Raw genomic sequence first — 23,975 nt, 5'->3', positions numbered from 1 at the left:
CTATCAATAATTTCTAAGAAAATTATTAGAAAGGGAAACTAACACCTAAAAGTTTTGAGAATAATTGCTCTAGGGACTGAATCAGAATCAGAACAAGAAGTGTTCACTAGTTTGTACTTCTTTCTCTGGTCACACAAGACCACTTGCTTTTCCCTAAGGAAATAATTTATGTTTACAGCTCTGAATCTTTGGTGTGTACTTCCCTCAGTTCACCTTTCTTTGACTGTCAAAACTCCGTATATCCTATAAGACACTTATCTTCTCAGTTTCATTGGCTTACAGTGATGAGGGTCCTCAGCTTACCTTTTCAGAAGCTGCCCCAAATCCAGCGTCCTTATGTTCCTTCCCGTGGTCTCCTGTTTACCAACCACAAACATAGCGGTAGCTAGCCTCCAAACTGAACAGAAGTGGGAGAAGAGCCCTCTTCCAAATTCTTTGTCAAACTTTATCACCTGGGCTCCCAAGTAACACTTCTTGTTCACTGAGTCTCATAAAACTGCTACTTTGGTTTTTGCTCACAAGCCCCTTTCTATCACAGTCAGTTTCGTCCTGAGTGAGAAATGCAATATTACCCTTCTCCCTATAACTTCATCTTTCTTGTAGTATTTAGGGGGTCAAACACTAAAAATATTTTCTTCATAATAGTAGCACTTCTACCAGGTTCTGAACCTTATTTTAAGCTCAGCTGGGATTTCCTGTTGTCATCACCATCATCATCATCATTATTCTAATTCTTATATACATTCTGACCCCCACAATAATTCTGTAAGGAATATATAATCCCATTATGTTAGTTATCTACTGCTGTGTAACAGATTACCCCCAAAACATAGTGGCTTTAAACATTTATTATCTCAGAGTTTCTGTGGGTTGGGAATCTGGGCTGACTTAGCTGGTTCAGCTGCTTCAGGGACTCACAGGCTATAATTGAGGTGCCGACCGGGGCTGTGGTCATCTCAAGCCTCGACTGAGAAAGATTTGCTTCCCAGCCCATTCACATGGTTGTTGGTAGGATTCAGTTGCCCAATGGCTGTTGGCTAGACACCTCTCTCAGTCCTTCCCACATGAGCCTCTCTAAATGACAGCTTGATTCATCAAAGTATATAAGCTAAAAAGGCAATAGAGAAAAACCCAGTAAGAAGGTAGTCAGTCTTTTGTATCCCTATCACGGAAGTGGCATTCCATCACTTTTGCAGAATTCTATTTTTTAGAAGCAAGTCACTAGGTTCAGCTCACATTGAAGGCAACAGGATTACACAACGGCATGAATACCAGCATCATTTAGGGTCATCTTAAGAGGTAACTGCCACACGCATTTTCCTTGATGGTGAAACTGAAACTCAACGAAGTTGAGTAATTTGATGAAGATCACTCAGTTAATAAACGGCAGGGTTGGATTTGATCTTAAGTCTTTCTGACCCCAAAGCATACCTTTAGGATTTCATACATTTTTACATTGTGTTTATCACTGTGGCAAACAATTTCCCCCATTTAACTGCAGCCTAATAAGGGAAGGAGGAGCTTGTGCTCCCTATGGTGACAAAAATGTTGGTAAATAAACTGATGGATGAATACATGAATCAATTAAAATATTAATAGTCCATGTATTGGAATTGTACACACAGAAATTACGAAACCAGGGTTCTAACTAAAAAGCCAGGACAGTAAAATAGAGCATGGATCACACTAAGAGAAGGGTGAAAATGGGCAACCCAGATAAACTATTGACCCCATGCAGTTCTTCAAATTTCTTTTTCCTTCTGTGTGAAATATGGGCTTTCTATTTTGGTTGGCAGAGATGAATCCTGTACGTTGCCAGAATCCAAACAGTAGAATGACCAAGAATACTCAAAAGGCTTTCTGAATAAAGCTATATCCATGCCCCATCCAAAATGTATTAATCGATTTATTTTAGAGATAGGATATAATTTTTTCTCCCAGGCTGGAGTGCAGTGGCACAATCCTAGTTCACTGCAGCCTTAAACTTTTGGGCTCATGCTATCCTCCCATAGCTAGGACCACAGGGGCATGCCACCATGCCCAGCTAATTTTTTTATTTTTATTTTTGTAGAGCTGGGGTCTCGAACTCCTGACCTCAAATGATCCTTCCTTGAGGATCCTTCCTTGAGGATCCTCCCTCGAGGATCCCAAAGCACTGACATCCAAAGCACTAGGATTACAGGAGTGAGCCACTACACCGGACCAACAAAATGTATTTAAACTACATATTTATGTGTGTTTAACACAGAAAGTCCTAACCTATGTCACTATGATGCTAGAAAGGAAAGAAAACGGTAGCAGCCAAAATATTTATGCTAGAAGAGATGGAAGGAGCAGAAAGTTTCATGCAAATTTGGTTGTTTGGATTATTCCTTTACCTCATAATAATTGGGTTATTTATTAATAAAATATTACCTGTAAAGGTTACATTTTCAATAAATCAGATTTTATTGGTGGATATTTTTGACATACATTTTGTCCGAATAGTTCCGTAGTTCCTGCTTTTTATGGGACCTCTAAGACGCTGTCAGGAATATGATGTTTTGCTATGGAAAGGGACTGACTTCTATCACCAGTTTACCAGTCAGTGACAGCTTGCTGAGAAATAGTTGCTGGACCTCTAATTTTCTTTCTTCTGTTATACCCTTAGATGTTAGTTTCTGGTGAGGACAATGACTCTGAAGAACTGATCAGAAGCAGTAACAGTGTAGCCCCGTATATGAAGGGGAGGAAACTAGCAGTAAAGAATTCCTGGCCCGGTGCGGTGGCTCATGCCTGTAATCCCAGCACTTTGGGAGGCTGAGGCAGGCAGATCGCCTGAGGTTGGGAGTTCGAGACCAGCCTGACCAACATGGAGAAACCCCATCTCTATGAAAAATACAAAATTAGCCGGGTGTGGTGGCAGGCACCTGTAATCCCAGCTACTCAGGAGGCTGAGGTAGGAGAATCGCTTGAACCTGAAAGGCCGAGGTTGCAGTGAGCTGAGATTGAGCCATTGTACTCCAGCCTGGGCAACTAGAGCAAAACTCCATCTCAAAAACAAAACAAAACAAAAAAAAAGATTTCCTGTGATTGTGATAGTTTCACTTTATTAGCCCATTTACACAGAAATCATTTTTAAAATCCTTTCTGAGGCCAGGCGCAGTGGCTCAGGCCTGTAATCCCAGCACTTTGAGAGGCCGAGGCTGGTGGATCACCTAAGGTTAGGAGTTTGAGACCAGCCTGGCCAACATGGTGAAACCGTCTCCACTAAAACTACAAAAATTAGCCAGGTGTGGTGACAGGCACCTATAATCCCAGCGACTCTGGAGGCTGAGGCAAGAGAATCGCTTGAACCCAGGAGGCAGAGGTTGAAGTGAGCCAAGATCGTGCCATCGCACTCCAGCCTGGGTGACAAGAGCAAGACTGCATCTCAAAAAAAAAAAAAAAAAAAAATCCTCTCTGAAAAGTGGGAATGGGATGAACACACTCCTGAAAACATAAAATTTTAACCTAGCTATTGAATAGATCAGTACAACATAAGAAGCCACCCTAGAGAACAGTCATGTAATAGTGGTCCTAGCTTTTGTGGTTTTCCTAAAACATTCCCAGGTATAAGCATCACAGCTAGGTGGGCGATCTCTCCATAGCCTGGCTACCTAGAGACATAAATTTAGTGGCTGGGCCCTAAGCTGTAACTATCTGATTCTTCCATTCTACTTTCTAGTTCTGTTAATTCAGTAAGGAGTTTTACAGAAAATCACCAGTGAAGAACTTAGTCTCTAGAAAATCCTAAACTTATTAAAACATTTAGACACTTCTGCGAGATCCTATAAGCTTGCTGATATTACAGAGTTGAGGAGTCACCACTTGGAAGTTTAGTCTATATAGGGGGAGGGTTGAAGGTGACTATCTCTGTAGGCTTAAGCATTACAAAAGTGGTAGCTTCATGACAATGGGGCAGTGCATTTAAATTTTTTTTCAATTGTCGAACAGGAATTTTATTTTCTCTGAAGATTTTGCCAAAGTGCCCGGGATGTTACTGTTTATAAGATTAGATAGGTCATTTGCTGTTGTCAAATAACATTTGCAATTACTGAGCAAGACTCCTTTAGCCATAAATCTATGCTAACCTGTCCAGGACATTCATTCCACAACTCTTTGCTGACAGTACACAAGTTATCATATAGCTGCATGGGAGTGTGAGGTACAGTTCTATTTTCAGCTCACCCTTTGGCTTGCTCTATAACCTTGGGAAAATCACTTCTAGGCCCTGTGCCACAGACCTGCCATTTGTAAATTAGGGCTGTTTAGTAATCCTCCTCTGGCCAGGTCAATGGAAGTCATGAATTCTGGAGCTGGGCAATTAAGAACTTCTAAACACTCCCTGAGAGTGCTATTTCAACATTCATTCTTTCGAACTTTATCACATACATAATGTGGTATACATACTTCTTGAACATTTGATCATATTTTTGCTCTAGTAACACTTCAACATAGAATACATTAGAATGATTTTCCTAGCTGGGCACAGTGGCTCGTGCCTGTAATCCCAGCACTTTGGAAGGCCAAGGCGGGTGCATTGCTTGAGCCTAGGAGTTTGAGTCCAGCCTGGCAACATGGCAAAACCCCATCTCTATAAAAAAAAAAATACAAAAATTAGCTGGGTGTGGTGGCATGCACCTATAGTCCCAGCTACTCAGGAGGCTGAGGTGGGAGGATCAAGTGAGCCTGGGAGGTCAAAGCTACAGTGAGCTGTGCATACACCACTGCACTCCAGCCTGGGCAACAGAGTAAGATCCTGTCTCAAAAAACAAATGATAATAAAAGGATGATTTCTCTAAATCTGGATAGTCTCACCTAAATTCCTTCCAACCTTACTGCTAAGAGAGAGTATAAATTATTATATTTTACATATTCATTTCCATTTCTCCTACCCATCATACAGGTACACTTGAATCATGTCCACTGGATTTCATGGAGGCAGGAGCTTAACCAGGATCCATTCACTCTGTTTTAGTTAGTAGATGGGAATCAATGTTGTTAGAACAAATGGACATTTTAAAAAAAAAATTCATACATTTAAGCCTCTCATAAACTTAAAACACCTACATTTACATCATGTTATCTTCTTATCCTTATGTAAGGAAAATGTCAGCTAGAGCCTTCTTCCCCTTTGCAATCTAAATAAGATCATCCCAGACATCCAGTTTGGGTGTCCATAGCCCTTCAAAGATTACCATCACTAGTAATTTCTCTTTTTTTTTTTTTTTTTTGAGACTGTGTTTCTGTCACCCAGGCTGTAGTGCAGTGGTATGATCTCAGCTCACTGCAGCTTTGACCTTACTGGCTCAATAGATCCTCCCACTTCAGCCTCCCTAGTAGCTAGGACTATAGACACATGCCTGACCAACTTTTTTGTAGAGGGCATTTCATCATGTTATCCAGGCTGGTCTCAAACTCCTGGACTCAAGTGATCCACCCGCCTCAGCCTCCCAAAGTGCTGGGATTACAGGCAAGAGCTGCTGCACCTGGCCGATTTCTGAGGGGCCTATTTCCTTCTGTCCTTTCTACTCCTGAGTCCTTACTTCTACGTACACTGTCTTTTCACTGTTCCAACCACCTTAACATCAGCCTTTCCCTCAGTTGCTACAAAACCCCATTCACATAAAACTTTAGTGAGATTTTAAGATTTGGAAAAATAACTTTAAATGTATATATTAGACACTCTTGTTCTATAAAAAGTCAATTTTTCAACCCTTTCCCCAGAGATTCTCATTATTCCTTAATTCTGTGTACCACCCAGCCTTCTCCCCTTGACTTGTGTCTCCCCTCCCCTGCTTGCTTGGCTCAACCCTTCTCACCACTTTATTTTTCTTTATCTCAGGAGGAAAAATTAATTTCTCTCAGGGTTCAGGCAGGGCAGTTTTTCTTGTGTTGCCAGGGCTTCTGCTCATACCCATATTTTCAGAATGTCATTTTATACCCGAAACAGATTATCAGGGTATTTTCCCAAATAAAGACAGGTTTTTTTTCTCCATAAGAATAATTCTGGTACTATGTCTTACTAATTTATCTTCATTATATTCAACAATGTAGACTTATTTATGTATAGTCATCACATTTGCAAACTAATTAGTATTCTACTTTTCTCATTATCTTATACATACCTTCCCGTTTATTATTATAATATAGCCCATGTTTGCTACTTTAACATGTTTCCTCCCAATTATTGGGTATTTGATTAGTTTTGATGATATTCCCAAATGTAGATTATTAGCTGAAAACAGTTTCATAGATTGTGTGCTTTGCTACAGCACTCTTGAAAACAGTTGTTCTAATAAATAATTTTATCAATTTAACTCCATCAATATTCTCTTTTTAAATTTTCAATTAGCACTGCAGCAATGCTAATAATTTCCCCAAAATTAACTTTTCTGAGTTTCTTCATGTGTGAACTATTTACACATATACTTTGTTTTGTTTGTTTGTTTTGTTTATGAGACAGAGTTTCGCTCTTGTCGTCCAGGCTGGAGTGCAATCTCGACACACTGCAACCTTTGCCTCCCAGGTTCAACAGATTCTCCTGCTTCAGTCTCCCAAGTAGCTGGGATTACAGGCATGTGCCACCATGCCCAGCTAATTTTTTGTATTTAGTAGAGACAGGATTTCACCATGTTGGCCAGGCTGGTCTCGAACTCCTGACCTCAGGTGATCCACCTGCCTTGGCCTCCCAAAGTGCTGGGATTACAGGCATGAGCCACTGCGCCCACCCTACACATATACTTTGACCTTGTTCAGTAAAATCTGGGTATTGATTTTAACACCTTTATCAAGATGTAATTCAAATATAATTTCTCCATTGAAAGTGTACAATTCCATGAATTTTAATATGTTCACAGAGTTGTGCAAATATCACCACAATTTTACAACATTTTATTATGCCAAAGATTGCTGGGTCATATGGTAACTCTGTTTAACTGTTTCAGTAACTACTAGACTGTTTTTCAAAGTGGTGGTACCATTTTACAATCCCACCAGCAGTATATAAGGGTCCCAATTCCTCCACATTCTTGCTGTGTTAGTTTGCTAGGGCTGCCAAAACAAAATACCACAAACTGGGTGGCTTAAACATCAGAAATGTATTTGCTCACAATTCTGGAAACTTGAAATCCAAGATCAAGGTATGAGAAGGTTTGGTTTCTCCCAAGAGCTCTTTCCTTGGCTTGCAGATGGCTGCCTTCTCATTGTGTCCTTGCATAGCCTTTTCTCTGTGCACATATCCCTGGTGTCTCTTCCTCCTCTCATGAAGATACCAGTCATATTGGATTAGGGTCTTACCTTTATGACCTCATTTAACCTTAAGTACTTGTCTAAAGGGCCAATATTCAAATATAGTCACATTGGGGGTTAGAGCTTCAACACAGGAATCTTAGGGGGATACAATTCAGTCTATACACTTGCCAACACTAGTTACTATCTATCTTTTTGATTATAGCCATTCTAGTGGCTGTGAAGTAGTATCTCATTATGGTCTTGATTTGCATTTGCTTGACGGCTAGTAATGTTGTGCATCTTTCAGTGCTTATTGACATTTATAGAACTGGCTATTCAAATCCTTTGCCCTGATTTATTTCCTTCCTTCCTTCCTTCCTTCCTTCCTTCCTGCCTGCCTGCCTGCCTGCCTTCCTTCCTTCCCTCCCTCTCTCTTTCTTTCTCTTTAAGACAGAATTTTGCTCTGTTACCCAGGCTGGAATACAGTGGTGCTAACTCTGGCTCACTGCAAATTCTGCCTCCAGGTTCAAGCAATTCTCCTGCCTCAGACTCTTGTGTAGCTGGGATTATAGGCATGTACCACTACACCTGGCTAATTTTTGTGTATTCAGTAGAGACGGGGTTTCGCCATGTTTCGCTGGTCTTGAACTCCTGGCCTCAAGTGATCCATCCACCTCAGCCTCCCAAAGTGCTGGGATTACAGACATGAGCCACCGTGCCCGGCCCTAATTTATTTCTTTGTTATAACAGATATTAATTCTATAATAGATTACTTGCATTATATAGTATATTGGTGTGTGTATATATACACACATATATACATACACATACACTATATTGTATACTATAACCATATAGATATCAAGCAGACTAGATGCTGCCACAGGATAATTTTTTTACATATTGGGGATAGTGATAGCCTTTCTAGGAAAGACTAAAAGCAATAACAAAAAACCCTAGAAAGTTAGAAAAAGTAATGTGACTATCAAATCAAAAATAATTCAGCCAGGTATGGTGGCTCATGCCTGTAATTCCAGCACTTTGGAAGTCCAAGGTGGGTCAATTGCTTGAGTCCAGGAGTTTGAGATCAACCTGGGCAACATCGCAAAAACTTGTCTTTACAAAAAATTAGCCTGGCATGGTGGCACATGCCTGTAGTCCCAGCTACGTGGAAGGCTGAGGAGGGATGATCACCTGAGCCCCTGAAGTTGATGTGAGCCCCTGAAGTTGAGGTTTCAGTGAGCCATGGCTGCCACTGCACTCCAGCCTGGGTGACAGAGTGAGACCCTGTTGCAATAATAATAATAATAATTCACTGCAAAAATACAGTAAACAAGCCAAAAGACAAGGGGGGTAAAGAATAAGCAAATATTCACATTGGACTAATTTCATTATTTTATATATATGTGCATGTATACATATCTATGCACTACAATTTTTAAAAAGACCAACAACTGAATAGAAAATTAAAAATTAAATTTGATAATGTACTGTATGGAGGTGTGTTGAAACAGTGGTCCTGACAAATTGTTATGGGGGCCACAACTGACATGAACTGTATGGAGATCAATTTGGTAACATATATGGAATGTTTTAAGTCCCTACTTTACAATATAGTCAACACATACATACATACATTTATAATTTTTCTTAACCTATGGAATGTCTTTGAAAGGATATGCAAGAAACTGGTCAACAGTGGTAGTCTAAGAGGAAAGAAAGCTAGGGGCAGGGGGCAGTGGAGGATGAAAACTTTCTTTTCACTGCACATATTTTTGACAGAATTGAAAATTTTTACCATGTCATGCATATTATCTAGTCTTCTGTACTAAAAAAAAAAAAAGGAAAAGAAAATGAAATGTGGATATAAGACTGAATGATTTGAAAGCTATTGCAAGATGGCCGATTAGAAGCAGCTGCAGTCCACAGCACTCACTGAGGGGAATGTAAAGGTGCGAGTGAATTCAGCACCTTCAACTTTAAATATCCAGGTTCTTAGATTGGGACTAACTAGGCAAATAAGTCGACCCACGGAGAATGAAGAAAAGCAGGGGGGTGGGGGACAACAGCCCATCTGGGAGCGACAGGGAGCCAAGGGAACCCCCATCTCTAGCCAAGGGAAGTAGTGAGTAATTGTGCGACCCTGCCTGGGAAAGCACGCTTCTCCTACAGATCTTTGCAACCCCATGGATCAGGAGTTCCCCTGCTGAGCCCATGTCACCTGGCCACCTGGGCCTTGGGACCAAAGCACAGAGCTGTGTGGAATCTTGGCAGAGCAGCCGCTGAGGCACACACAGAGACTAGGGAGTTTTACATACTCCAGCCCCAGGATCCCTGGCAAGGTGGGAAATCCCTCCCTACATCTCCTTAGGAAGGCGGCTGAATGCAGGAAGCCAATCAGCATCATTCTGTGGACCCCACTTCCATCGTACCCCACGAGTTAAGACCCAGTGGCTTGGAATTCCAGCCAGCCAATGGCAACAGGCTGGAATCTGCCTGAGACGGGTCTAGGTTCCAGAGAGGGAGGGGCGGCCGCTGTCTCAGCAGTTCAGTAATAGACTCAGCGGTTCCAGCCTAATGGCTTTGAAGAATACAAATGGTCCGAACGAGGAAGGGTCCCCCACAACGCAGCACAGTGGCCTTGCTAGATTGTGGTCAGACTACTTCTTTAATCAGGACTCTGATCCTGGGCAGGATCTCCCTTCAAGGGCTTCAGACACTCCAGCCAGAGTTCTACAAATAGAGCTCTCATCTCTCTTTGGGATGGAGCTCCCATGGGGAGGGGCAGCTGCCATCTCTGTGGTTTGGTTGACTCAACCATTCCAGCCTGCTGGCCAGAAGAATACAAATGATCTGGATGAGGAATGGTCCCCCCAACGCAGCACACTTACTCTACCAAAAAGCAGCCAGATTGCTTCTTTTTTTTTTTTTTGAAATGAAGTCTAGCTCTGTCACCAGGCTAGAGTGCAGTGGCGCAGTCTCAGCTCACTGCAACCTCCACCTCCGGGGTTCAAGCGATTCTCCTGCCTCAGCCTTCCGAGTAGCTGGGATTACAGGCATGCGCCACCATGCCAGGCTAATTTTTGTATTTTTAGTAGAGACGGGGTTTCACCATATTGGCCAGGAGGGTCTCCATCTCCTGACCTCGTGATCCGCCCACCTCAGCCTCCCAAACTGCTGGGATTACAGGCGTGAGCCCCCGTGCCTGGCCCAGACTGCTTCTTTAAGCAGGTCCCTGATCCCGTTCCTCTTGACTGGGTGAGACCTCTCAACAGGGGTCTCTAGCCACCTCCTACAGGTGTGTTGGGGCAGGCAACAGGTCAGTACTCCCCTGGGATGGAACTTCCAGAGGAAGGACCTGGTTGCCATCTTTGCTGTTTTGTATCCTTCACTGGTGATACTTCCAGGTATGGGAAAAACTGAGGCAACTAGGGTCTGGAGCAGACCCCTAGCAAACCACAGCAGCCCTTCGGTAGAGTGGCCTGGTTATTAAAAGTAAAACAAACAAACAGAAAACAACAATAACAACATCAACAGAAAAGAAAGACTCCACAAAAACCCCATTCAAAGGTCAGCAACCTCAAAGTTCAAAGGCAGATAAGCCCACAAAGATGAGAAATAATCAATGCAAAAACACTGAAAACTCAAAAAGCCAGAGTGCCTCTCCTCCAAATGACCACAACACCTTCCAGCAAGGCCACAGAACTGGACTGAGGCTGAGATAACTGAATTGACAAAAGTAGGCTTCAGAAGGTGGGTAATAACGAACTTTGCTGAGCTAAAGGAGCATGTTGTAACCAATGCAAAGAAACTAAGAATCGTGATAAAACAATACAGAAGCTGATAGCCAGAATAGCCAGTTTAGAGAAGATCATAACTGACCTTATGAAGCTGAAAAGCACAACATGAGAACTTCACAAAGCAACCACAGGTATCAATAGCAGAATAGCATGAAAAGGAATGAACAAAACCTCTGAGAAATACGGGATTATGTAAAGAGACCAAACATACAAATGATTGAGGTACCTGAAAGAGATGGAGAGAATGGAACCAGGTTGGAAAACATACTTCAGGATATCATCCAGGAGAACTTCTCCAACCTGGCAAGACAAGCCAACATTCAAATTCAGGAAGTGCAGAGAGCCCCAGTAAAATACTCCATGAGACCATCAACCCAAGACACATAATCATCAGATTATCCAAGGTTGAAATGAAAGAAAAAATGTTAAGAGCAGCCAGGAGAAAGGCCAGATAATGGCCAGGTGTGGTGGCTCAAGCCTGTAATCCCAGCACTTTGGGAGGCTGAGGCAGGTGGATCACAAGGTCAGGAGATCGAGACCATCCTGGCTAACATGGTGAAACCCTGTCTCTACTAAAAATACAAAAAATTAGCTGGGCGTGGTGGCGGGTGCCTGTAGTCTCAGCTACTTGGGAGGCTGAGGCAGGAGAATGGTGTGAACCCAGGAGGAGGAGCTTGCAGTGAACCGAGATTGCGCCACTGCACTCTAGCCTGGGTGACAAAGCGAGACTCCGTCTCAAAAAAAAAAAAAAGAAAGCCAGATCACTTACAGAGGTGACCAGACTAAGAGAGTAACAGCTGACCTCTCAGCAGAAACCCTACAAGCCAGAAGAGATTGGGGGCCAATATTCAATATTCTTAAAGAAAAGAATTTCCAACCCAGAATTTCATATCCAATCAAACTAAGCCTCATAAGTGAAGCAGAAATAAGATCCTTTTTAGACAAGCAAATGCTGAGGGAATTTGTCACCACCAGGCCTACCTTGCAAGAGCTCCCAAAGGAAGCACTAAATATGGAAAGCAAAAACCATTATGAGCCACTACAAAAACACTGAAATACACAGACCAGTGACACTATGAAGCAACCAGATAAACAAGTCTGCAAAATAACCAGCTAGCATCATGACGGCAGGATCAAATTCACACATAACAATACTAATCTTAAATGTAAATGGATTAAATGCCCCCGATTAAAAGACACAGAATGGCAAGCTGTATAAAGAGCTAAGATCCATTGGTATGCTTTCTTCAAGAGATCCATCTCATGTGCAAAGACATACATAGGCTCAAAATAAAGGGATGGAGGCAAATTTACCAAGCAAATAAAAAATAGAAAAAGGCAGAGGTCACGATCCTAGTTTCTGACTAAACAGACTTTAAACCAATAAATATCAAAAGACAAAGAAGAGCATTACATAATGGTGAAGGGTTCAATGCAACAAGAAGAGCTGACTATCCTAAATATATACACACTCAATACAGGAGTACTCAGATTCATAAAGCAAATTCTTAGAGACGTACAAAGAGACTTAAACTCCATGCAATAGTAATGGGAGACTTTAACACCCCACTGACAATATTAGATAGATCATTGAGAGAGAAAATTAACAAAGATATTCAGGACCCAAACTCAGCTCTGGATCTAAAGGATCTGATAGAGATCTACAAAACTCTCCACCCAAAAACAATAGAATATACATTCTTCTCAGTGCCACATGGCACTTTCTCTAAAATTGATTACACAATTGGAAGTAAAACTCTCCTCAGCAAATGCAAGAGAACTGAAGTTATAACAGTCTGTCACAACTACATGGAAATTGAACACCGGCTCCTGAATGACTCTCAGGTAAATAATAAAATTAGGCAGAAATCAATAAATTTTTTGAAACTAATGAGAACAAAGAGACAATGTACCAGAATCTCTGGCATGCAGCTAAAGGAGTGTTAAGAGGGAAATGTTTAGTGCTAAATGCCCACACCAAAAAGCTAGAAAGATCTCAAGCTAACAACCTAACATCTCAACTAAAAGAACTAGAGAACCAAGAGCAAAGAAACCCCAAAGTTAGGCCGGGCGCGGTGGCTCAAGCCTGTAATCCCAGCACTTTGGGAGGCCGAGACGGGTGGATCACGAGGTCAGGAGATCGAGACCATCCTGGCTAACACGGTGAAACCCCGTCTCTACTAAAAAATGCAAAAAACTAGCCGGGCGAGGTGGCGGGCGCCTGTAGTCCCATCTACTCAGGAGGCTGAGACAGGAGAATGGCCCGAACCCAGGAGGCGGAGCTTGCAGTGAGCTGAGATCCGGCCACTGCACTCCAGCCTGGGCGACAGAGCGAGACTCCGTCTCAAAAAAAAAAAAAAAAAAAAGAAACCCCAAAGTTAGCAGAAGACAAGAAATAACCAAGATCAGAGCTGAAGTGAAGGAGACAGAGACATAAAAAAACCTTCCAAAAAAATCAAATCCAGGAGCTGGGGTTTTGAAAAAATTAATAACACCACTAGCTAGATTAATAAAGAAGAAAAGAGAGAAGAATCAAATAAACACAATCAGAAATGATAAGGGGTATATCACCCCACAGAAATACAAACAACCATCAGAGAATACTATAAACACCTCTATGCACATAAACCAGGAAGTCTAGATGAAATGGATAAATTCCTGGACACATACACCCTCCCAAGACTGAACCAGGAAGAAATTGAATCCCTGAAAAGACCAATAACAAGCTGTGAAATTAAGACAGTAATAAATAGCTTACCAACCCAAAAAAGCCTAGGACTGGCAGATTCACAGCTGAATTCTACCAGAGGAACAAAGAAGAGCTGGTACCATTTCTACTGAAACAATTCCAAAAAATTGAAAAGGAGGGACTCTTCCCTAACTCATTGTATGAGGCCAGAATCATCCTGATACCAAAACCTGCAAAGACACAGCAAAAAAGGAAACTTCAGGCCAATACCTTTGATGAACATCAATGCAAAAATCCTCAATAAAATACTGGCAAACTGGGCTGGGCATGGTGGCTCATGCCTGTAATCCCAGCACTTTGGGATGACAAGGCAGGCAGGTCACTTGAGGTCAGGAGTTCCAGACTAGCCTGGTCAACATGGCAAAACCCCATCTCTACTAAAAATGCAAAAAATTAGTCAGGCATGGTGGTGCACGCCTGTCATCCCAGCTACTCAGGAGGATGAGGCAGGAGAATCGCTTGAACCTGGGAGGTGGAGGTTGCAGTGAGCTGAGATTGTGTCACTGCACTCCAGCCTGGGTGACAGAGCAAGACTCTGTCTAAAAAAAAAAAAAAACTCGCAAACTGAATTCAGCGGCACTTCAAATAGCTTATCCATGACGATCAAGTAGGCTTCATCCCTGGGATGCAAGGTTGGTCCAACATACAAAAATCAATAAATGTGATTCAACACATAAACAGAACTAAAGACAAAAACCACATGCAGAAGACCTTTGATTACATTCAACATTCCTTCATGTTAAAAAACTCTCAATAAACTAGGTATTGAAGAAACACCTCAAAATAATAAGAGCCGTATATGACAAACCCACGGCCAATACCCTACTGAATGGGCAAAAGCTGGAAGCATTCCCCTTCCAAAGCAGCACAAGACAAGTTGCCCTCTCTCACCACTCCTATTCAACATAGTTTTGGAAGTTTTGGCCAGGGCAATTACACAAGAGAAAGAAATAAGGGGTATTCAAATAGGAAGAGAGGAAATCAAATTATCTTTGTTTGCAGATGATATGATCCTATATCTAGAAAACCCCATTATCTCAGCCCCAAAGTTTCTTAAGCTGATAAGCAACTTCAGCAAAGTCTCAGGATACAAAATCAATGCGCAAAAATTGATAGCATTCCTATACACCAATAACAGGCAAGCTGAGAGCCAAATCATAAATGAACTCCCATTCACAATTGCTACAAAAAGAATAAAATACCTAGGAATACGGCTAACTAGGGAAGTGAAGGACCTCTTCAAGGAGAACTGCAAACTACTGCTCAAAGAAATCAGAGAGGATACAAACAAATGGAGAAACATTCCACGCTCATGGATAGGAAGAATCAATATTGTGAAAAAGGCCATACTGCCCAAAGTAATTTATATATTCAATGCTATTCCCGTTAAACTACCATTGACATTCTTCACAGAATTAGAAAAACTATTTAAAATTCATACGGAACCATAAAAGAGCCCAAATAGCCAAAACAAAAAGAAACAAAACTGGAGGCATCACATTACCTGACTTCAAACTGTACTACAAGGCTACAGTAACCAAAACAGCATGGTACTGGTACAAGAACAGACACACAGACCAATGGGCCACAATAAAGAACTCAGAAATAAGATCACACAACACTGTTGGTGGGAATGTAAATTAGTTCAATCATTGTGGAAGATAGTGTGGCAATTCCTCAAGGATCTAGAACCAGAAATACCATTTGACCCAGCAATCCCATTACTGGGTATGTACCCAAAGGAATATAAGTCATTCTACTATAAAGACACATGCACACGTATGTTTACTGCAGCATTATTTACAATAGCAAAGACATAGAACCAATCCAAATGCCTATCAATGATAGACCGGATAAAGAAAATGTGGTAACATACACATCATAGAATACTATACAACCATAAAAAAGAATGAGATGATATCCTTTGCAGGGACATGGATGAAGCTGGAAGTCATCATCCTCAGCAAACTAACACAGGAACAGAAAACCAAGCACCCTATGTTCTCACTCATAAGTGGGAGTTGAATATTGAGAACACATGGGCACAGGGAGGGGAACAACACATACTGAGTTATGTTGAGGGGTGGGGGGCAAGGGGAGGGAGAGCATTAGGACAAATACCTAATGCATGCAGGACTTAAAACCTAGACGATGGGTTGGTAGGTGCCGCAAACCACCATGGCACATGTATATGGATATAACAAACCTGCACGTTCTGCACATGTACCCCTGAACTTAAAAGTTGAAGAAAAAAAGAAAATGAAAGTGGATTGTTCTCCATTGCAAATCATGGCCACCAGAATTCCAGGTTAACAAATCTCTTAGTTGTCCTCTGGCTGAAATCTCCTCCTCCCCCATACCCTGCCCCATATCACAATAAGCCTTTTTTTTTTTTTCCAGACACTGGGCTGAAGTGGCGAGATCATGGCTCATTGCAGCCTGCCGCCTCAGCCTCCTGCCTCAGCCTCCCAAGTTTTTCTCACTTTTTCCCTTGTTCCTTTTTCTGTGTTCCTTAAATCAGAAAATAGTCTCCTGTCACCTGTCTGGACTCCTCCCCGTGTGCCTGCTTTGCCAGGTTTAGGTGAGGTGGACACAGAAATAGCGGAGTTGTCCTCTGGGGTGTGTCCTAATCCAAAACAGGTTCATCCCGGGACCACAGGCAGGCGCCACTGCTACCTGTTTTTTGACGTTGGAATGTGCCTTATGTGGGCTCCCCTAATTACCTGTTTTCATATCTGCTCATCCACCGGAATGACTGGGGGATCCTCGAAGTGGAAGCTTTTTCTTATTCCCATGTGTCCCCAAGCACTGTGGCTGGCCCTAAATAGGTGTTCTGTAAACAACAGGCGAAGAAATTACTAGTTTTAAAAACGACAGAAAGACCCCCGCAAAAGCAGCAGCGCGTGCGGAACACCTTAGGCCTCACAGACCTTCTGTTTGAGGAATTGCTCCCCCAATCCCAGACCGCTCCTGGTGGGGTGGGCGGGAGCGTAGGACCGCGGAGCCTGCGGCGTTGCTCCGCTGCAGGGCAGGAGCCGGGCCCCGCCCCCGGCTTCCCGCGCTCCGCGTCCATTGGCTGGCTTCGGGGGTGGGCGGGCCCCGCCGCGCGGAGTCCTGCGCCTTGGGGCTCAAGCGGCGGCGTGCAAGGCGTGTGAGGCGCGTAGAGAGCAGCGCGCGCCGTCGGCGATGCCCCGGGACGGCGTTCCTGCCGGGAATACCACCCCGGCGGCAGCCCAGGCCGCCGCGCGGAGCCTGGTTTCCGCGACTGCCGGGGCACCGCAGGTTTTGGACCCGCTGAAGCGGTGAGCGCTGCCTTTGCCCTATATCCCCCGCCCTCGCCCGTGCTCTGGGGCAGTTGGCAGTGGGTGGGCAGGAAGGGGCGTACCGGCAGGGCGCCCCACATTGGCGTCCCCGCGTCGCGGTAACGAGGTCTGGATTTCCCCCGTGAATATGATTCCCCAGGCTGCCCGTCTTTAGCGCTAAGTTGCATGGGCGGGTGTGCCATTCGGTCAGCGAATAGCGGCAGAACGCCTGGCTGGGCCGGCGCTTTCGCGTACACTTGTCTCGGCCTCGCAGTGGCAGCGCCTCCTGCGAGTCTGCACCGGCTCAGTGGACGCGCCGCGCTGTGCACGCGGGTCTAGGGAGACGGCGGTTCTTGAATGATCCCTCACACTGCAGGATATCTGGGAGCGGTGGACTGAGGGGGGCGCAACGTGGCTTCTGTGTCGGTGAAATCACTTGGACCAGCTCCAGTTCTTTTTAAAGATTACTCTTGTAAAAAAAAAAAAATACATTGTAGAATTGCATAATATGCTCTATCTCATCCAAAAATAGTTTTTGATGTCAGAGTAGTCATATGAACGCAGCATTGACCTCTTTACTCCCCTAAATAATAAGTCTTGAGCTTCTTATTGTATGGTAATAGATTTCTTCATGAGAGAAATTTCTCAGAGAGTTAATCCACTCTCTCTCCCCTACTGCAAGATCCCGCTGCAGTGGTCCTAAAAAAGAAAAAGAAAAAGAACTTTCTTATAGTACAAAAGAATAAAGTAGCCACGCTCTGTGTTTTGAATCATCAGTTTTGAGGGATTTTTTTTTTTTTCCACTTTGCTTAGGCGTTCTTTCACCCACAACTACACCCCCAGGTTCCAGATTTTGGAAGGGAGTAAATAACGCCCCCACCCCGGCCCCCATCCATTTAGTCGAAGGATAATCAGCCACTGGGCTGCGGGCTCCGGGCTGTCCCCAGCGTGGGAGAGGCTGTCCTGCTGGCACGGCTGTTTATTGCAGCGATTTGGATGTTCCAAGAGTCACGAGGGACACTGCTCACGTCCCCATCTGGGGGGTCACTTCATAGCAGCATCAGCTCTTTCTTTTCATCTTTCTTGCCTGAGTCTGCCTCCGGTCCTCTGGATGGAGCAGGCTGCAACGGACGCTCGGAGTAATGAAGTGAATTGCTCTTTCTTGATACAAATGAATACTAGTGCTGTACTGCCTTCTCCCTATCTTTGTGGCGTTTGTGTGAGCTGCTGAGAGCGGAGAGTGGAGAGAATGATAGACATTTTGCAGAAGCAGAACGCTCTAGTGTTATGTCATCCTTCTTGGCTCTGGTTTCTAGGTCCAAGTTCTGGTGACATTGTTTCAGCTTGCTTTGCCCTTTCCCAGGCCCCTGGGTTGGTCTGAGTGGAAAAGGAGTGCCTATTTCTTACCCCATAAGGACTAGGAAAAGGGATTGCTGGCTTGAGAAAGAGGTGCTGTAACTTATCCTCTGCGGCCAGAATTCTGAGGATTGGAAGATTATGGATTTTTTAAAAAATGAAGGCAGATGGAGGGATTGTAGAATACTGTAATTATTCTTAGTAGGATGTTGGGAAATAGAAATGCTGCCCTATTTTATTCAGCAATTAGGGAAAGCTTAAGTACTTTAAATGCGCCCTTTTACAATTGCCAGTGTTATTGTGAATTGTCTTGTAAAACCAAAAAGCACACCCACTGTAGCCTTTCTGTAAATCTTTTACATATGCTTAAAGGATTTGGGTCGGGATTCTTAGTGTCTTTGTAGTTAATTTTGTGTATTCGAGGAAGGGGAGCTACGAAATGTAGTACTTCCATACCTTTTGCCTCTGGGGATGTTTTTTGGTGGCAAGGAAAACTTACTTAGTGCTGATTTAAGAGAATAGAATGGTTTAAGGAATTTGTTGGGGATCGCTCGTTTAAAAAAATGCCTTATGATTTGGTAAATTGTATGGTATTGCTATATCTTATACAAAATAATTTTCCATTTCAGGGTAAACATTTGAATGTACATTTACACTTCTGTTTCCTAAATAATAAATTTTAAGCTTTCTTATTTTGTTTTCGGTCATCAATTTTGAAGGATTATTTTTTCCCGAATTTGCTTAGGTTTACTTTCATCCACAACCACATGCCTGGGTTCTAAATTTGGAATGGTGCTAATAGTATCAAATGTGCAATTCTGGGTGTATGTGGGTGGATGGGATGGCTTACAGGTTGTATTAAAATTTTATTTTTTTCTCCATTGAAATGTCAGCACCAGCAGAAACTATTAATATTATGACATTTTCTCCTTCAAGAAATGGATGTGATGATAAAATGCTTTAGTAATTTTGAACATTATGACCACTAACATTAAATGCTGTGATTTTTTAAAATGGCGTTCAATTAGAAAGTTTTGATAACTTGAGTCTTTCTGTTCTCTCAGTGATGTGCCATTACTAAAAGGTTTTTTTCCCCCACCTCTCTCCAAGGCCTCAACATTTTCCTTACTGCATTCATGTAGGAGCTGTGGTTTTGGTATGAAGGTTCAGTCCCCTCACTTCTGACTTACATGTGCAAAAATCTGCAGTTTGAGATCTATACCAAGGTTTACTTGGGTAGCAGAATTCACAGCTTGAATAAGTAAAGTATCTTGTTTCCCCAGCTTTTGGGCAGGTGGGATCTTTGGAGTATCATTTTATTTTCGTTATTTCCCAAGTTTCTGAAAATAGTTTTGGAAAATATTTTAATTTTGAACCAAGATAAAAAATGACTTAAATTTTTTTAATAAAAATTATTTGGGTAGACTATAATTTCACAGGGTTAAAAATTAAAAAGTTTAAAAAGGTATACAATATAAAGTCTCCATCTTTCTCCTGTTTCTCGTCTTCTCAATTCTCATTCTGACAATTTGCATATCCTGGGTAATCATTATTATTAGTTTATTACTTTACCTCCCAGGATATTTTATACATATAAAAGTGAAAACAGGTTTACAGTTCCCCTTCTTATATGTATTTGCAGTTTCCTTCCATTGCTTTTGCCACTTGAAAATGTATCTGAGCGATCTTTTCTTATCAATACACAGAGAACATCCTCAATGAAAGGTTTTTTTTTTTTTTTTTTATTAGCAAAGAAAGAGAATAAAAGAAAAGAGGATGGCCTGTGCGGTGGTGGCTAATGCCTGTAATCTCAACACTTTGGGAGGCCTAGGTAGGCAGGTCACCTGAGGTCAGGAGTTCAAGACCAGCCTGGCCAACATGGTGAAACCCCATCTCTACTAAAAATACAAAAATTAGCCGGGCGTGGTAGTGCCTGCCTGTATTCCAGCTACTCAGCTACTCGGGAGGCTGAGCAGCAGGAGAATCGCTTGAACTGGAGAGGCAGAGGTTGCAGTGAGCTGAGATTGCGCCTGGTGCACGCCAGCCTGGGTGACAGAGTGAGTCTCTGTCTCAAAAAAGAAAAGAGAAAAGATGGACCTTGAAGAGATGAAGAGTTTTCTTTGTGGTTGGGGTATTGAGTACAACACTCTTGTGTGAAAAAGGAATCACTTAGAGTACTTAAGCATGAGGTAAGGTGTTGTAAAACCTTCTAGTCTAAATAATTAAATTATTTTTAAAATTTTTACTTTAAAATCAAAATAATACATGTACATAATTGAACAAATAAAGCAGTTCTTGAAGATTTACCACAAAAATATGAGACACTTGTAAATTTCTTCTTACTCTGTTTCTCTCCTTGAAGGCAAACAGTTTCAAATCCTTTAACTTTTTCTTCTAGTATTTACCTGTCTTTCTGAAAAAGTATACTCTATAACCACTTCTTGACTTAAATAATTTAGGTATTACTTACTTTTTTATAAATTAAGAGTTGATAAAGTGAGGATTTAACTCTTTGTTCTCTATTCTATATCCTTCTTCCATCCTCCCAATTTAGATTCTGTTATAATTTTTTGTTAAATTAGTAGTTAGGTTTTATATTATTATGACCAGGTAAACATGACTAGCCTTTGAGTCAAATGATAAACTAATTTACCTAATTTTCTTTCATCCCATGGTTAATTTTTTCCAAATGCTGCAATGCCATCAAATGGGCCAACAAATGTAAGGATTTATCAGTGCCATTTTTTCCTTAAACTTCCTTCCTATAGTTTCCATTCTTCATACTCTAATCTGGTCTGGTTCTAAGTTTGTAACAAACCTAAAGATTAATATCTTTAAAGAGATAAGAAAAGAGATTGCACCTATGAAATAAGAACAGGTTGCTATGAAAAGAAACCATAAGAGAACAAGAAAGAGCTCTATGAAATTAAAAATGTGATAGTCAAAATGAACTCTGAATAGAAGACCTAGAAGAGAAAGTTGTATAGGTTTGCATAGCTATTAGTCCTGGGACTTTCCTTTACCTTTCTCCTGATTTGGACACTCTGTTATCTAGATCATGAATCTGGTTTCCTCATTTTGCTGAAACACTTAGTCCACTTTCTTTCTAAGAAAAGATAAATTTTGTAAGTCCTTGCATGTCTTAAAGATGTCTTTATTCTACCTTTGCATTTGAATTACAGTTTGGCTGATTTTAAAGTCTAAGTTTTTCCTCAGAATTTTAAAGGTTTAATTCTAGTGTGTCTGCTGTTAGTGTTGCTGTAAAGAAATCTGATATAATTAAGTTTCCTGTTTCTTTTTATATGGGTTGTTTTCCCTTTCCAAAAGCTTTTTAGTATAGTCTCTCTGGTTTTCTGAAAGTTTATGATTTTGTATCCCTGGTGTGATTCGTTTTTCATTTCTTGTGCTCTGCACTTGGTGGGCCATTTTAACCTGAGGACCTCCCTCCCTTTTCCCCCTAGTTTGATGAAATTTGCTTTACTAATTTATTCCTTTGCATTTATTCTGTTCTCTTTTTCTTTAGTTGGATTTTAGACCACCTGAATTGATCCTTTAATTTTCTTATCATCTCTCTACTATTTTTCATTTCTCTCTTTTTGTTTTTTTTTTCACTTTCTCTAGGTGATTTTTTTCAGCTCTTCTAACCCTTCCATTCAGTATTTCATTTTGATCATATTTTTAATTTTGTAGAGCTGTTTCCTGTTCTCTGATTGCTTCTTTTCAAAGCGTCCTGCTTTTATGAGTCTCATATATTTTCATATCTTTTTAAAGATATTAATTCCAAGTTTTGTTTTTGGAGTTTTCTTTTGTTTCCTTCATTGTTTCTGCCTTTTGGAGTCTTTATTCCTCTTTGGCTTTTCAGTTTATTCAGGGAAAAGCTTCCAGCCCTGTGCAGCATAGGCTGTAATCCTGGGAGTAGGGCCAGGGAGAGGGAATGTGTTGAGCGTCCCCAAGGCCACCCTCAGGTTCAGTGATTCACTAGGAGGACATACAAGACTCAGCATATAATCATACTGACAGCTATGGCTCGTTACAGTGAAAGGTTACAAAACAAAATTGGCAAAGGGAAAAAGGTGCATGGAGTGAAGTCTGGAAGAAACCAGGCACAAGCTCCCCAGTCCTCTGTCATTCCACAGGATGTGCTGAATGGTTGTAACCATACATGTGAAATGTTGTCTGCCAGGGAAACTCCTTAGACTTAGTGCCCAAGGTTGTAACTGGGTGCAGGTTATATAGGCACCCTCTGCCTAGCGTTTACCAAAATTCCAGACTCCCAGAAGGAAATCAGGTGCTCAGCATAAACCACTATTCTTACATTTTTACATTATTTAGGTACAGTGAGCCACTCTTATCAGTTAGGGAATGGTGGGAACCTTCCTGAAATCAAAGTTCCTAGACACCAGCCATGGGCCAAGCTTGCAAGTAAGACTTTCAAAGCATAGTAGTCTCAGGAGTGCCCTGTGAACTCTCTGCACAGGAGGATAGGGCCCCACAGTTAATAAATAGACTTTCACTTACCCTTCTTCTGCCTCATGCCTTGTTCATGCCCTCTACTGGTAAACTTGGAGGTCAAAGACTCTCCTTCTGTGGAATGAGATGGTCACCTGGCTGCCACAGGATGGGAGCGAGGCACTGGGAAAGGGTGTATCCAAACATTTTGTATGGGTAAACCATGACTAGATGAGCTGTTTTCAAACTGTGGACTGGGGCTCCTGAGACCCATTTCATAATAATACTAATGTGATATTTGGCTTTTTCTCATGGGTATACAGTGGAGTTTTCCAGAGGTAATAGGATATTGCAATAGACCAAAGGCAGACATGTAAAACAGTGCCACTCTTATCACTGTTTCTTAAAAAAAATAGTTATTTTTCATAAAAATGAGTTTTTTATTTTTAAATGGACTAGTAATTTTAAATTTCTGTTTTTCTTAAGATGATAAATATTGATAGTTATACCTATATAAACAAAAGTTCTTTGAAGTCTCAATACTTTTTAAATATGTAGGTCTTTGGACTAAAGAGCTTGAGAAGCCTACATCTCCCATTTTTCTGAGTCTAGCAGGTTTCCCTTTCATAGTTACCTATTCCTTGTTACATGTATGTTGTAAAAGGATTTATCTAACTTATGTATTTTATTTTATTTAACTCATTAATTAAATGAAGGAACCAGTAAGATGTTACAACCAGTTCAAAGGGAGAATCTAAAAAACAGATACATTTATAGATGAGGAATATTGAAGTGACCCACAAATGAAGGCAGCAATGGCTTCTTACATAGTGGAGGAGGGACATCGGTTGAACCTCCGCCAGACAGAATTTACATGCCTAGAGACAGTGTTATTTTGCTTTGCTATCTCAGTAGAAACTAGAAAGGTAAAATCATTCAACAACAATGAAAGGCTAGAATCAGCTAAGCTGGAAGAGGGTGATATAAATAAAGTTTAAAAGTTTTCCATTGAAACACACATTTTCCCCTGCAATACTCATCTAGAAAAGTATAGATTTTAATTTG

At 41.6% G+C, this 23,975-nt stretch overlaps 2 protein-coding genes across 4 annotated transcripts in view; one reads left to right on the top strand and one right to left on the bottom strand.

Annotated features, from left to right (window-relative positions):
- PAIP2B (poly(A) binding protein interacting protein 2B) overlaps window positions 1–23,975 on the bottom strand; it is a 577,567-nt gene that overhangs the window by 73,659 nt on the left and 479,933 nt on the right. The gene's annotated exons all lie outside the window — the stretch shown is intronic.
- ZNF638 (zinc finger protein 638) overlaps window positions 16,950–23,975 on the top strand; it is a 154,216-nt gene continuing 147,190 nt past the window's right edge. For all 3 annotated transcript variants that reach the window (XM_050754360.1, XM_050754361.1, XM_050754359.1), the window contains exon 1: window positions 16,950–17,105. In XM_050754360.1, the coding sequence (XP_050610317.1) occupies window positions 16,990–17,105 (116 nt within the window). In that variant the 5' untranslated portion in view covers window positions 16,950–16,989. The remainder of the gene's footprint in view (window positions 17,106–23,975) is intronic.

The sequence above is a fragment of the Macaca thibetana genome, chromosome 13, assembly GCF_024542745.1.
Source record: "Macaca thibetana thibetana isolate TM-01 chromosome 13, ASM2454274v1, whole genome shotgun sequence".
Lineage (NCBI taxonomy): Eukaryota > Metazoa > Chordata > Mammalia > Primates > Cercopithecidae > Macaca > Macaca thibetana.
This window is presented reverse-complemented; position numbering and strand designations above follow the sequence as displayed.